The sequence below is a fragment of the Cnephaeus nilssonii genome (assembly GCF_951640355.1).
Source record: "Cnephaeus nilssonii genome assembly, chromosome: 3".
NCBI classification, from domain to species: Eukaryota; Metazoa; Chordata; class Mammalia; order Chiroptera; family Vespertilionidae; genus Cnephaeus; species Cnephaeus nilssonii.
In genome coordinates this window covers 65,096,692-65,112,474 of record NC_137074.1, presented here as the reverse complement: position 1 = coordinate 65,112,474, position 15,783 = coordinate 65,096,692, and the positions used below count along the sequence as shown (strand labels likewise).

The 15,783-nt window shown below is 42.8% G+C and overlaps 1 protein-coding gene across 1 annotated transcript in view; it reads right to left on the bottom strand.

The window, feature by feature from the left end:
* CFAP44 (cilia and flagella associated protein 44) overlaps positions 1–14,653 on the bottom strand; it is a 126,518-nt gene extending 111,865 nt beyond the window's left edge. Inside the window, exons 1-5 of the mRNA XM_079766309.1 lie at positions 13,999–14,653; positions 8,731–8,835; positions 4,683–4,832; positions 4,036–4,195; positions 1,728–1,890 (exon numbers count right to left, since the gene is read on the bottom strand). Of these exons, the coding sequence (XP_079622435.1) occupies positions 1,728–1,890; positions 4,036–4,195; positions 4,683–4,832; positions 8,731–8,830 (573 nt within the window). The 5' untranslated portion in view covers positions 8,831–8,835; positions 13,999–14,653. The remainder of the gene's footprint in view (positions 1–1,727; positions 1,891–4,035; positions 4,196–4,682; positions 4,833–8,730; positions 8,836–13,998) is intronic.
* Between the last annotated feature and the right edge of the window lie 1,130 nt (positions 14,654–15,783).

The window sequence follows — 15,783 nt, the reverse complement described above, 5'->3', positions numbered from 1 at the left end:
GGGAGGGAAGTTGGGGGCTACCAGGCCAGCAGGGGAGGGCAGTTGGTCACGATTGGGCCACCAGGGGAGGGTAGTTGGGGGCAATCAGGCTGGCAGGGGAGCAGTTAGGCGTCGATCAGGCTGGCAGGGGAGTGATCAGGGCGTGATCAGGCAGGCAGGCAAGCAGTTGGGAGCCAGCAGTCCTGGATTGTGAGAGGGATGTCCGACTGTCAGACATCTCCCAAGGGGTCCCATATTGGAGAGGGTGCGGGCTGGGCTGAGGCACACCCTCCTCTCAGTGCACAAATTTCATGCACCAGGCCTCTAGCATAGTCAATAATATTGTAATAACTATGTATGGTGTCAGATGGGTACTAGGTTTATCAGGATGATCACTTTGTAAGGTATATAAATGTCTAATCACAGGCTTGTACACCTGAAATTAATATGATATTGTACATCAATGGTAATTTAAAAAAAATTTTTCTTTAAGAGAATCTTCTAAAGCTCCACACTCACTTCCACTTGTAATCTCAATGTCCTATTAGGTCTGGTCTACCCCCTGCTAGCTTGGCCCAGTCTCAGCCTCCTGCTGGGAGCCCTCTGCCTCCGCAGGTGCTGTGAAGTGGGCCCTGCACCTGCCAGTTCCATCCGGTCTACTCACCCCCGGCAGGCAGGGCAAGGGCAGGGCAGACTTGTGTTTGGATCACGATCTTTCTAGAATCGCTCTCATAAAGAACTACTGCTGTATGAGCCCCAAACCCGGTTCCTCCTCCCTCCCCTCGCTGTCTCACACAGCATAATCTGAACAGATGCCCTTCACAAGAGGCCAAAGACACCTAGGAGCGCCCCTCAAGCTGTGTTACTGATAAGAGCAGATCTAGGAACACCTGCTTCTAAGGAGCACGGAGTAGAAAACAGCCAAGGGACACGTTTCATCCAGGGGCCAACTGCCATGAAGAGGTCACGTAAGAGCTAGTTCAAAAGGGGTTCTCCAGATTCGCCCCCCAGAGAGCCAGCGCTCACATCAGTAAAGGCAGCTTCCGTGAGGGGAGGGCCGAGGAGACAGCAGAAGCTTGGCGTCAAAGAAAGGATCAAAACAAAAGTGGGTAAAGAGACTGCGTGGTAAGAGAGGGGCCCTTTAAAATGAGAACTGGCGGGTTTGGAACGCTGTGATGCTGAGGATGAGGAGCCTAAGGAAGAGCGGCTGATGCTACAAGAAAGACGATGACTGATGGGGACAGACAGCCGAGCCGAAGGAAGAGACAGGCTCCCAATCACACACACGTCCTCTTGTCATCGGCTGGAAAGTACTGAATGTGTATCTGTACTTCATCTCCAAGTGTTCAGTTAGATAACTTGCATCTATCTGGCATTTATCTCTATTTGTTATTTGAATTATCATTTGTGTTATGCATTCCACTATTTTTGCAGAATAGCAACAGAGCGTTCAGTGTGAAAAGACCTGCGTGATCATGGGGAAGTCACTTCACCTCCGTAAGCCCCAGATTCCTTATCTGAAGAGTCGGATGATAATATTACGAATGAAACATTGCAATATTGCACGGAGATGCCGTCCGTGAAGGCTGTGGCCGGAGTCACTGAGTTGAGAATGCCTTGGAATAAAGACGGCTGTGCATCTCACGGGACCCCACAAGGCTGCGCGTGGTGTTGGCACCTCCCTGGCTGGTCCACAGAGCAATCAATCAAAGAAGATGGATTTTTTCCCCAAGTTACTGAAGGCATACCCCAATGACACCAATTCCTGTACCACCAATGCTTCGCAGGTACATCTGTTCCTTGGTTTTCAAATTCAGAATGATCAGCTGGTTCCCGGCGATGTACATGATGGTATGGCTGTCCAGCAGCTGTAGGTTGGCCCGCTTTTTGCAGTCATAGCCAAAGGAATGTCTGAAGAGAAACTGCTAAGGAAAAGAAGTAACACGATCTAACCCTCCTAGAGACAAGGAAAGTGACATGAAATAAATATATTTTTAAAATTCATGTTCTTGGGTAAAGATTTGCGGTTGACGTAGTTGAATTTCACTCTGAAACTCGGAATTTTTTTTTTTTATTCCTAATGCAATTTTGTTCTTAAATTAGGTGAAAAAATCCTCAAACTCTGATTTGGATAACATTTTAAATATCTCAGGGAATTCATGAGAAGCTTGTCAAAGTGCATAAGCCCAAGCCCCTCTGCACATGATTATAGGTCTAGAAAGTTATCAGAATATGACCGGGAAAAGTTCCCCGGGACTCTCACATGCCATCCCATTTGCAAACATAGGCTAGAAGAAAGCTGAGAGCATAATTTTCGTCAGTAACTTATCCAAAGACAAAACAACAACACCAAAAAAAATCAACACAAAAAATCCCAAACAACAAGCACTCAAGAGAGAGAACTCCAGGTTACGAGATTCAAGGTGAAATTCGTTTTGGTTACATCTGGGATGGAAACAGAAACTATAACAACATGTTGTATCTCTATGTAAAAAGCCAAACTGAGTCAGGAGGTATACCACCCTACCTCTGTAAGCACATCTTTCATGAGAGGCCAGTCAGTGGTCTAGGCCCGTGGTTGGCAAACTGCGGCTCGCGAGCCACATGCAGCTCTTTGGCCCCTTGAGTGTGGCTCTTCCACAAAATACCACGGCCTGGGCGAGTCTATTTTGAAGAAGTGGCGTTAGAAGAAGTTTAAAAAATTTGGCTCTCAAAAGAAATTTCAATCGTTGTACTGTTGATATTTGGCTCTGTTGACTAATGAGTTTGCCGACCACTGGTCTAGGCCATCCATGTGGGCATAACCACTGCCCATTTGAAGGTTGGCCAAGGACCTCCCAGGAAACCATCTCCTAACTATCCACCTTGCAAACCTAACACCATAAAGTGATGGTAAACACCAAACCCCCTTGTCAGTCATCCCCACCCTTACATTTCTTCACTGTTTGTTATGCCCCAGACCAATTAAAATTTGTTCTTTTGTGTCCCACTTTTTCAGGGTTGTCTTCTTGGAAAACTCATCTTCTATTTATATATATAAAACCCTAATATGCAAATAGACCTAACAGCAGAACAACCAAACAACCAAACAACCAACCAAACAGTCACTCTGACATTTGCTCACCAACAGGGGGTGCGTGCAGAACATGGCAGGCATCGGAAGTGATGGGATGGTGGAGCAGGTAAGTGGGGCGCCAGACCAAGGCAGAGCACCAGTCGCTGTCATCAGGGTGAGCCTCTGATGGTTACTGAAAATTCTTTGCTCCTGCGTGCACCGTGGTCCCACCGGACGCTCACACCTGCTGCCAGTGCCAGAGCCCTGCTCACACCTACAACCGGTAACAGAGCTGCCACTTGCACCCGCTGCCGGCGCCTGGCGCCGGTCCCAATCACTGGGCACCATCAGGGGGTGCGAGCAGCGGCTGCCGGCCCTGATCAACCCTGAGGGCTTCTCCACCTCCCCCTGCTCCAGAGGGGCAATCGGGGCAGCAGCTGCTGCTCACACCCACTGTTGTCAGCGGGTGTGAGTGGGGCCAGCGCCATCAGCACGTGGGAGCGGCAGCAGGAGCAGGGCAGATAGGGGACCAGGGGCAGTAACTTATCGGCCGAGGAGGTGAAAGGGGTGAGAGGCTTTCTGCTCCCCTGCACACCATGTCTCACGGAAGGAAGCTGGTAAAGCATCATTTCTCCTATGATTACTTGGTATCAAACAAAAGCTTAGTTTAAATTAAGATCATGCATTTCTAAGTTTCTAAGGGCCAAGCTTCTTAGAGGTACCTAAGATAGGGGTTGGCAAACTTTTCCTTAAAGGGCCAGGTAGTAAATACTTTAGGCTTTGTGGGCCAGATGGGCTCTCCTGTAACTATTTAATTCTGCCCTTACAGTGTGATGGCAGCCATAGACAAAATGTAAATGAATGAATGTGGCTATGTTCCGATAAAACTTTATTTAGGAAAACAGGTGGGAGGCCAGATTTGGTTCATGGGGCTGTAGTTTGCCAACCCCTGACCTAAGAAGCTGAAATGCCAAGTATACATATGTAACTGGAGTGGATACACAAGTATCATAAGTTCCAGTGGTATGTCCGAATCCGGAGTCACAAAAGGCATGGAAACCATCTCTATATAATCGTAAAAGAAGCTCTCTGATATTTTCTTCTTAACTTCCTCCTCTGCCTCTTCTGCAGCTGAGCCAGAGGTTTCCATAGACCGAGAGTCTAAAAAATTAAAATATTATAACTAAGAAGAGTGTTTGGTGAAACCTAGCCCACAATACTCTAGCAGTAAGTACCACTACTGGCCCGAACATAGGCTGCCACCCACCAGAGAACATGGGAGGAAGAACCGGCATGCCTATGTGCATTGGGCAAAAGCTGAGCTTGGCTCACGATACTGCGGTCTCAAAGAGCAACTCCCAATCGGTTCCAAGGGAGAGTTACTCTCATGGATCTAGGGTAGAGCACTGCTTAGACCATCCCATGCTCCAGAAGACAGGGTGGGAGCGCTCTCTCTGTGAGCCTCAGAAATGGAGAAGACAGCCCCAGAGCTACTAACCCACCGTACTGTATATGTCCCACGCTTTTCCTTTGGCCACCCTTACACATCCTGCAGATTTCTCTTTCTATGGATTTACTAGTATGACTGTTCAATTTGGGCAATTTATCTTTAAAACAGTGGCAATTACTGATACAAAACTAATAATACCTCCAGTGGTTTCCTTGTAATAATCTTGAAAGGAACTGGAACTTCCTTCCCAATCTTCCTCTTCTGATTCCTCATCCTCTAAATATGATTCTCCGCCTTCAGTCAATGTTTCATCTGTATCTTCTAAGAGTTTATCTTCTTTTGTAGTGGCTATTAAAAATAATTTGTTTTAATAATTTCTAAATTTTGAATTAAACATTTTCTTATTTTCAAAGTGGCTACTACTTCCAATTTATTTGTGCTCTAAAGTTAATAAATTTTAATACTCAAAACTTTCTAGAAAAATCATTTTATTTGGTCATTCTTGTAACTTTACACACACACACACACACACACAAAGCCTTTCCTGTGAGTTAATCTCCATCCATTTTCACTTCATTTCCAGTCTATTTCCCATAACAGCATACTTGTATGAAATAAAAGATGTTTTTTAAAAGATTGGCTAATGTGCTATCATTAATTCAATTCTTTTTTGCCAGTATATTATTAATATATAGTTGTTTATTAAGATATAGTTGTTTCAGAAATTATTATATACTAGAGGCCCGTTGCACAAAGATTCGTTCAATAGGCCTTCCTTCCCCTGGCTGCCGGCACTGGTTTTCCTCCGGCACCCGGGACCCAGGCCACAGCAGAGCGAAGTCTTTAGCCTTCAGCAATGCCAAGCCTTCAGCCTTCAGGTTTGGCAGAGCCTTCAGTCTTCAGTCTTCAGTCTTCAGTCTTCAGTCTTCGCTCCGTGCCTGCATATGCAAATTAACCCACCATCTTTGTTGGGTTAATTTGCATACCCACTCCTGATTGGCTAGTGGGCATCATGGAGGTATGGTCAATTTGCATCTTTCTCTTTTATTAGTGTAGATATCCTCAACTTTTCACAGTTTACTTAGTTAATATTATAATACATAATGTCTTTTTTGTTTCTATATTTATTTTAGAGAGGAAGGGAGAGAGAGAGAGAGGGAGACATCAATGTGAGAGAGACAGACTGATCAACTGCCTCCTGCACACTCTAAATGGGGATTGAATCCACAACCTGGGTATGTACCCTGGCCAGGAATTGAACCCACCACCTTTTGGTATATAGAATGATGTGCTGACCCAACGAGCAACACTGGCCAGGGCTACATACATGTCTTTCATCAATTGACAGAAAAACTAGTCAACAACTCAGTAAAGACATATATGATCTGAACAACACTATGAAACATGCTAACCTGATATTTATGAAATACTACAGCTACCAATATAAGGTACACATTCAAGTGTACATGGGCTATTCACCAAGACAGACCACTTGCTGGGACATAAGTTTCAATAGATTTAAAAGGATTAAAATAACACAGAATATGTGCATTTTCTGATTATAACAGAAGTATATTAAAAATAAATTATCTCAAAAACCTACAAATATTTGGAAATTAAATAGCATACTTAAAAATAATTTATGGACCAAGGAGAAATCAGCAAAAAAATAAAAACTACTTCAAACTAAATAGTAATTAAAATATAACATCAAAATTTGTGGGATGCAGCTAGGGCAGTGCTAAAAGGGAAGTGTAGAGCTTTCAGTACATATAAGAAAAGAAAAAAAGTCAAGAATTAGTGACCTAAAGTTCTATTCTAAGAAACTAGAAAAAGAAAAGAAAAAAAAAAAGAATAGAATGAAGGAAATAGTAGAAATAATAAAAATGTGCATAAGAATCAATGAAATAAAAAGCCAAACCATAAAGAAAATTAGCAAAGCACAAATCTTATTCTTTGAAAATATCAACAAAATAGATAAACTCCTATCTAGACCAATCAAGAAATAAAAAAGAAGCAATACAAATCTCCAATATTAAGAATAAAAATAAATCCTAACAAAGTTTAAATAATGCCAACAAAGTTTACAATTTAGAAGAAATGTATAAATTCTATAAAAGATACAAACTTATAAAACTTACCTAAAGAAATAGGTAATCCTCTATTTATTACAGAAATTGAATTCATAGTTTAGTATTTTCCCACTAAAAATAGTATAGGCCCAGATACTTCACTGGTAAAGTCTACCAAACATTTAAGAAAGAAATAATATCAACTCTGCACAAAATATTTCTGAAAATAGAAGAGATCAAAATACTTCCCAATCCTATCTAATAAAGAGGGAATATGCTAATTGACCATCACACCTTCACAAAGGTGGCGGCGCCCACAGCCACAAGATGGTGGCACCCAGTCCCCTCCATGCTCCTGCCTCCGGAGTCCCCCAGTCCCCTCAGCCCCCCAGTCACTTAGGGCTGGCCCGAGGCACAGGCAAGCCTCAGATATCAGCTGCCCAGCTGCCCAGGGCCACCCGAGGTTCAGGTAATCAGGGCTGGCCGAGGCTTGCACTACTGGCAGTGGCAGCAGCAGAGGTGTGATGGGGGCGTCGCCTTCCCCTGATCGCCGGGTCACCTCCCGCCCCTGAGGGCTCCTGGACTGTGAGAGTGGGCAGGCCAGGCTGAGGGACACTCCCCGCTCCAGTGCATGAATTTTCATGCACCAGGCCTCTATAGTTTACTATATGAGGCCAGCAAAAATTTAGTCCTTTAATACAAATCAGAAATCAATGTCTTAGTAACTAACAGTCCTTAACCCTTAGAAGAAATGCTGGATGGTTTAATTGATACATTTTACTTAAATGTCTTAATAGGACTCAGTTATAACACAAACCCATTGTTGAGTCTGGAGAAGGGTCCACTTTAATCTATGCTTAGGTGGAAAACCAGGAAATTCACTCTGCAGGAGAATTCTAAAGGGTAAGAAGTTGCTCAGATATTTCAGCAAGACTGAGAACAAGGCAAGGTCCCCCGGGCGGGGATGGAGGACCAGCTATAAGGCATGTAGCTGAATCAGGACAGAGACCTCTTCTAACATCACCAAGGTAGAAGGTGCCAGGGTGCCAGCAAATTCTTTCACATTATTGTTTGGGATCCTAAAACCCAGGATGTGTAAACTGTTCTATGAGCTGCGCACAGGGCCAGGTCACACTTGATAAGGAAGGCCTGCCTCTAGAGGGCCTCACATACGAAAGGGAGATGCTGAGGCAGTGCTAGACAAAGGCTCATTATCCTTCGATCCAGCCACCCAGAAAAATGCTGCAAAGGACTGGGAACCAAAATGCAGATAATCCTGTCTCAGAAATGTAGGGAGTGGAGAAAAGTGCAAAATAAAAAACAAGAGAGAAGCAAACTAAAATTTTTGAGGAGAATGAAACAATCTAATTTTCTAGAAAGATAACTCTAGTGGTGGTATGGAGGGGACTTGAGCAGGAAGACTGCAGTGGAAATCCTTGTAAGGATCCAAGCAAGCGGAGATAAACATCTAAAATTTAACATGGTATGGAGAAATCATGAATCTATGAGATATATCTCAGACTGAAATAATTTAATGTAAATTTTGCAAATGAGTTGATTTCCCCAGGAACATATCTCTTCTAGGTGAATAGTAAAAATTAATTTCTGAAACTATACTTAGGATGACAATTAAAAATGTTAAGATCCTAAGATACCTAACATCATGGGGCTAGTCAGAAAGAGCCAGCCATCTTTTAAAAATCCCATTACAAAATTCCTCTCTTTCCCTTCTATTTGCAGCCTATAATATCCTTCCACATGTTACCCAATTTAATCCTGAAATAGCTCAATTATCATGCTAATGGGTGAGAAAATTGAGGTTTTAAAATTTACCCAAGATCAAGCATCTCTAAGTGGTAGACCCAGGACTCAAAACTAAAGTCCAGCTCTCGTCCCCCCACACTGTATTAGAAAAGTCCATTCAAGACGTAGACTTCACAGGAGGGAACAAGATGGGGGGTGCAGACAGGTCATTATCGGCACGGAGTTGTCTATGTGCCAGGAGTTGGCAATAAGAGGATTAAAACACAGGCTCTGCTCTTCGAGGATTGAGAGTTTAGGGAGTTCAACAAGTAAACCATTTCTGTTGCATAAACTTAGGTACGTACCCTTTAAAAATTATTTTAGCTAAATTTAATAATCAAACACCAAGTGAATGTATAACCTTTACTTACATTTTGATAAAGTTTGCGAGGACCCCCGAGACTGACTTCCACTGCTCTTTGACCTCTCTGATCTCCCCACCTCAGTATCTTGATCATCGGGCTCCTTCATTTTCTCTGTAAGTGCAATAGTGAGACAGGGAAAGGGATAACGCTGTAAAACAGAAACCATTAGCAGATTTCCTCCCTAAGAAATTCCACAAGCACCAAACACCAAGTGTGTTGATGACAATCGTGTCTGCGTGGCGTCCTAGAACACTTCACCAGCAGGAGGACACGCCACCTTCAGAAACCCCTGCAGAACAGCAAACAGAGGCCGATACTCCCTTTCTCCAGGCAAACTTCTCATCGTGGTGCCCTCTGGTTTCCAAAGGTCCGCAGGGAAACACCCCCCAAGTCCATCTTGTCCCTAAATGTTCCACCATTAAAATGAGCCCTCTGCCGTCTTCCTGTAGTTCATATCCCCCTCTTCCTCTTCCCATCATTGAGTTACCCCGGTGTTACTAAGCAATTTCAGTTTAAAAATATTTGTTGAGGGGCACCTACCATGTGTCAAGTCTTGCGTTAGACACTGAATTATCGTATTGAATTAAAGAGAATGACCCCTAACTTTGTGGAGCTTGTTTAGAAAGATAGATATTTTAAAAAACATTGAAATGTACTGAATGCTACAAAAAGGAGAGAATGGGGTGTTGTGGACATATTATATAGCAAGAAGATTAAGCCATGTCTAGGGATTAAGGAAGAGGTGCTTGCAACACAGGCGATGAGTAGGAGTTGGCCATGCTTAGAATGGAAAGGGGTATATTAGGCAGAGGGAACTTCAGAGAGAGGGCTGTGTCTGTGAAAGGCAGAAAGTAGTCTATTGGCCAGAGTAGGACAGTGAAAGGGACACTGAAGAGGAGGCAGGTGGCAGATCATGAAACTGTCTCTAAGCTTTGCTAAGGAATTGGGAACTTCTAAGTTAATGGAAAGCCAGTGAAGGATTTTAAGGAGATGGGTGACACAGCCGGTTGTTGTCTCTGTCTTCTCTCTATTGCAGCTCTTCGTGTGAAAACACCTTCTATACCTCCCTTCTAAGTCCTTCACTTTTCCACACGATCCATCCCGTTTCCTCAACAGTCTTCTAGGGCATGGCTGGCGAGCAGAATAGAATGGTAGCTCTATTTGGATCATACTTATTGTTAGGTTCAGGTTTGAATCCCAGTTCTGCCACATAACTAGCTAATTAAACTTTACATCAATTCCTCAACTGTAAAATGGGAATGAAGAAAAAACTAACTTATCAGGCTGCTATGAGAATTAACTGAACTCGTGCATTATTATACCTTCCTGGTCACTAAAGAAAGACTAGTATGCCTAAAGCAGATGTGATATATACCGCCTGATCAGTGGGGAGTACAGTATGCCTGCCACCTCCCTTCATCTGGACATTAGGTTTCATTCCAGATGTTTTCTTGCAGTGACATCACAATGATGCTGTCTCTTGATTTGGGGGACAATAGCATATTGCCCAAATGTTTTTACTATAAACGGTTATCAAGAAAGGTATGTCCAAGATGATACTCATTTTATTAAATTTGTGTTTAATACCTTGGTGTCATTTTTCTGGGTTACCAAGATGATGTTTTACCTTTTAACCTTTTGCACTCGGATGTCGAGTGTGACGGTTATTGAATGTATCAATAATTTGAAATATAACAAAATCCAAATAAATAAGTTTGTATGAAAAGAAACTCCAGTTTTTTATTCTACTGCCGCACTTTGTAAAATCTGGGTTATTTAAAAAATTAAATCCCGGATAGAATAAAGGAATCGAGAAAAAAGCAAGCAAGTGCAAAGGGTTAAAGAAGAAAAAAAAGAGGTTTTTTCCTTTTCTCTTTTTGATTGTTGTTCTCTCCTTCCTTCCTTATTTTCTCTCACTGGATTGCAGAATATATGCCCAAAGTCTATAAAAATCGAATGACAGAAAATTTTTAAGTAGCAAGATCATTTAAACTCCAAATTCTATCATCCAGTATGTTTCTTGTTTCTTCAAGTTTGGCTACACAGGCTTGCTTTCTGTGCTTATATAAGTCACTGATTTAAAAAATAATTAATGATAATAAATTTTAAAAATAATTGGCATTGCAAGGCAATGTCAGTTATTGCAGCTTGGTTACAAATTATCTTGTACTTAGGTAAACTTGTTCAGATAGCTACAAACATGCCTAAATGCTGTTTTCTTCCTTGTTTTCAAGGTTCTTCATAATTTAAATCAATTCAGTTCCCAAAATTGAGCATATTTATATACAAACTAGAGGCCCGATGCACATAATTCGTGCAATGGCCTTGGCCCCCCACCACTGCCACAGCTGCCTCTGCCTCAGCCCCTGCCCACCACGGCTTCGTCTGGAAGGAAGGACATCTGGAAGAATGTCCGGTCTAATTAGCTTATTATGCTTTTATTATTATAGATGGTATTATGCTAGGCATGGAAAGGATACAAAGATGAGCAATAAACAGCCCCTGACCTTAAATAGTTACAATCTAAGAAGTAGAAATTGACAATTCTCTTTAAATATAGTCTCAGAATCAGCTTTCTCCAGATTGCTGAACCCTTTGTAATGCTGGAACAAGAACCCCAGCAAAAATACTGATCCTTTCTTTGCTTTACTGGATCACAAATATTGTCTGAAGAATTTGTAAAAAGCAGTTGAGCGGGTTGGGTGGGAGGGGCTCCTGAGCTCCTGGAGATTAGCAGTATATAGCAGTTGGTGAGATGGAATAAGGTGGTTTTGGTTTTGTGGGGGTTATTGGGGGGGGGGGGGCGTGGGGGTGTTTTGTTTTGTTTTAGAATGAATGGATTGGGAAATTGTATTGTAAACTGATGAGGCTTTGGAGCCCAGACAGATTTATAAGTAAACCTCGTTTTATAAGTAAAATTGGGATAAGTTTTCTGACAATTATTGTATTAAATAAGATCTTTTATACCTATAGTTATCAATTCTAGCTGCACCTTAGAATCACTTGAAAAATGTTTTACTCCATTCCATTCTCGGGGTCTTGCTCCCTATGTAATTCTTTTGTGCAGCTAGGGATAAAAACCAGGGTTAAGGGCCATGCGTTTATGTAAGGCATCTGGTAGATATTTGAAACTGGTAGTTATTTTTACTATAATTACTTCATATTCTCTCTAATACAGCTAGGCCCAATAAATACAATCATGGAAACTTCAGAGCTGAAAAAGATCTTACCTAGTGCAACCTCCATCCCCCACCCCCAACATAAGCCACACATCTACAACACGGAGCCCGGCACCATTGGAAAAGGAGTCTGGTATGTTGGTCAGGCTGAGAGTATTGGCTAGAGTTAGACTGACTGGGTTTAAAGTCTGGCTCTCCTCTTAACAGTTGTGAGGTATTAAATATTTAACTTCTCTGTGCCTCAGTATTCTCCTCCATAAAGTGCAGTACCTGCTCCATAAGGTTGCTCTGATGTGTTGAGTTAATACAGTAAAGCTCTAAGAACAGTGTCTGGCACATATGCCCTTGGTAGGTAAAATGGCTGAATGGATGAATGTATTAATTCCTGAATAAATGAACAAATGAAGGGAAGAGCCATTGAAGCATAGTAACCTCCATCTTGTATAAAACTGATGTTTGAATTCTCTGCTATTGTTAAATAGTCCCTTGTTCTGTAAACTCTGTCATTTTTAGACAGTCTCTTATCCTATAAAATAACTGTTTTAGTTTGCATACTAGAAAAAGATAAAAACTTCTTATACAACCGAACTAACTGGGTTTGGGAGTCTATTTGCAAAACTATCTTAAATCTACTTTCATTAGATTCAGGCTCATTTGTCCAGCCTTTGGCGAATTCTGCTAACCAACTCATTTAGGTAGACTGTCAAGTTTTGAGTCAACCCTGAGGAAGTGTAAAGAAAAAGAATCATAGTGCAGTGATGCAGAGGGGTATGCTGCTGGAAGAAGGTTATCTGGGAGCCAGATGAAAGGTTCCTCAAGGCCAATTACTCATATTCATTCACTAGAGTTCAGGGTTAGTCCTCATTCTCACAAGCTCAAACACAAGCTCAGCAGAGTGCTGGAGCTGGTCATGCTAAGACTCATAGAGATTGTTGCATAAAAACAAACACTCAGTGTTTGCAAGGGATAAGACAACCATGGAGAGAATAATAGCTTGTGGGTTGTTGTTTTTTTTTAATGTTTTCCGTGTGTCGAGCATAGTTCTAAGGATTCTACACACACTGTTTCATCTATTTCTCAAAATGACTCTGTGAGTCAGGTGCATTTTAAGGTGAAAAAGCAGAGCAGTTACGCTTTGAATCCTTCCCTCTCACCTAGCGCGTGCAATTGGTTTGCAAGTCCTGTCGCCAAGTGTGCAGTTCTTAAGCCTTTAGAATGCATTTCCACCCTAGTTATGGTCCTCATCGTGTCTCCGCTCTACCCCACCACAACTTCATCCTTGTCTCTCCCATCGCCAGTCCATTCCCTACACTGCCTCCTGTATTTCTAAAGCACAGCTTTTAATGTACGCCTCTTCGTGTATAAAGCCTTTAGCTCCTCACTGCCACAGAATAAAAGCTCAGACTCCCTGGCATGGCACGAAGATCCTTCATCTTAGGGTTATAGCTCCTCTCTTGTCACTTCCCCCACCCTAGTTTCTCCTTCTCTAAAGTTTTAGTCCATGGCCACCTGGAACAAATCACAATTGGACACTGACTACCTTTATACCACTGTATCTATTTGAATGAAAAAAGTACTAATTGTGCACTATGTGTGACTCATGTGCTACGCACTTTCCCTGCATTATCCTATTTAATTGTAACAAGAGCCCATGAGATTAGCATTATCACCTTCCTTTTTAGAGATGAGAAAACTGAAGGGCAGGGGGCTCAACTTGCCAAGTGTCGCACAGCCAAGTGTGGGGTGGGGTGGGGTGGGGTGGCTGCTTGACCTGAGAACCCAGGCGCTTGCCCACCCGACTCCCTGCTTCTTCTCAGCCGGGTCTAACTGGGACTCCTGCTGTCCCTGCCGGAGGATGAGCTCCTTACAGGCAGGAACTGTGTCCACTTTGCATCCAGTGTCCAGCTCCCTGCCTGCCAAGGCTAGTCACTTCAAATGTTTGTCGAACTGATCGGAGGGAGGACGAGGGAAAGTCTAAGGACACTGGTTCAGTCTAAGGGAAATCCAAGTGGGGTTCACTGCTCCCTAACTCGCTAACAGATTTGGGGGGTGGGGGGGTTGTGGGAACTGCCCAGCAGTAGGGGTCCAAACTTACCTAAGGCACCGACCGCCCGCCGACCCGCACTGGCTTAGTCACAGCAGCTGCCCAAGGTCTCCGTTTACTGCGGTTACCGCGGCAACGCGGCCCCGCCTTCCGCGGGGAGCGGAGCGGCCTTGAAGCGCAGGCGCTACCGAGGCGACTTTCTCGGGGGAAATTCGGCTGCGGCGTCCCTGGGACCGGCTGTCTCACTCGCCTTTTGGTCCCAGCAATTTCATGGTCTGTGACTCAGGTTCAAGGCCAAACAGAAAAGCCCAGCGTTCTACCGGTTTATTATCATATCATTTACATAATTATTATAATTAGCCTAAGGATGGTTTGTTAAGCAGCATGACTTTTGAATACTTTCGAAGTTCCTGCTAGTAGTACAGAATGACCCAAAAGATCCCTGGTGGTACACTGTCATCAGCAAAGATACTTCGGGAGGCTGGTTTTTTTTTGTTTTGTTTACTTAACTACTTATTTTACACTATGTTATCTCTGTTGGCCTTTAAGGGCACATTCGATTGTGTGATGTGGGCTCCTTGGTTGCAGGACGCTGGGCGGTTGAGCAGTTTGCTCAAGTGCTTTGTGGTACATCCAGAGCTGGAACTGACTTTTAAATACCTAATGTTATTCATTACAACACACATTTTTAAATGGTGACAGCATGGCAATGATATGTGACAAAGACTTTGTACCCAGAAAACATAGAGAATTCATAATTCAATTTAAAAAAAACTGCCTATTTTTTTAAATATATATTTTATTGATTTTTTTTTTTTTTACAGAGAGGAAGGGAGAGGGATAGAGAGTTAGAAACATCGGTGAGAGAGAAGCATCGATCAGCTGCCTCCTGCACGCCCCCTACTGGGGATGTGCCCACAACCAAGGTACATGCCCTTGACCGGAATCGAACCTGGGACCCTTCAGTCCCCAGGCCGACGCTCTATCCACTGAGCCAAACCGGCGAGGGCCTGCCTCTTTTTTTTAATGGGCAAGGGACTTTGCATGCTTCATTCACATCGGATATATGAGTGATCAGTAAACACATGGAAAGGCGCGTAACAGGAGACGTCTGGGAGGTGACACCACAATCCCACACCCCACACTCACTGGGTGGGCGACACTGCCAGTTCCAAATGTGGAGGGATGTGGAGCAAGCGGGACTCGCATACACTGCTGTTGGGAATGTAAAATGGCACAACACTTTGGAAAACCGTTTAGCAGTTTCTTTAAAAGTTAAACATATACCATGCCATTTCATGTCCAAGGTCTTTACCCAAGATAAACAAAAACTTATGTCTGTACAAAGCCTCCACCTGAATAGCAGCTATATTTATAAGAGCAAAAAACTGGAAATGACCATTGACAGGTGAATGGGTAAGTATACAATGGAATGCTACTCAGAAGTTTAAAAAGGAAGAAACTGATACACCCAACTTGGGTGAATCTCAATTATAGTGAAAGAAGACAGACTCAAATAGTACATAGCGTATGGTTCCCTTTATATAAAATGCAAACAAATCTAATGATGACCAAAAGTAAATCAGTGGTTGCCTAGGGCTGGAGCAAAGGGAGGGATACACTGCAGAGATGAGAGAAATCTTTTGGAGATGATAGAAATGTGTCTTGTGATACTAGTTTTGTGTATTTTTACAACTGCCAAAAGCCAATGAATTGTTCTCTTTAAATGGATGTAGTTTACTATATATAGATTACTTCTCAATAAAATTGACAAGAAAAACATGGCTGTATTTCATTTTGTTTATTGATTTCCATAATGTTAGATAACAGCTTTCC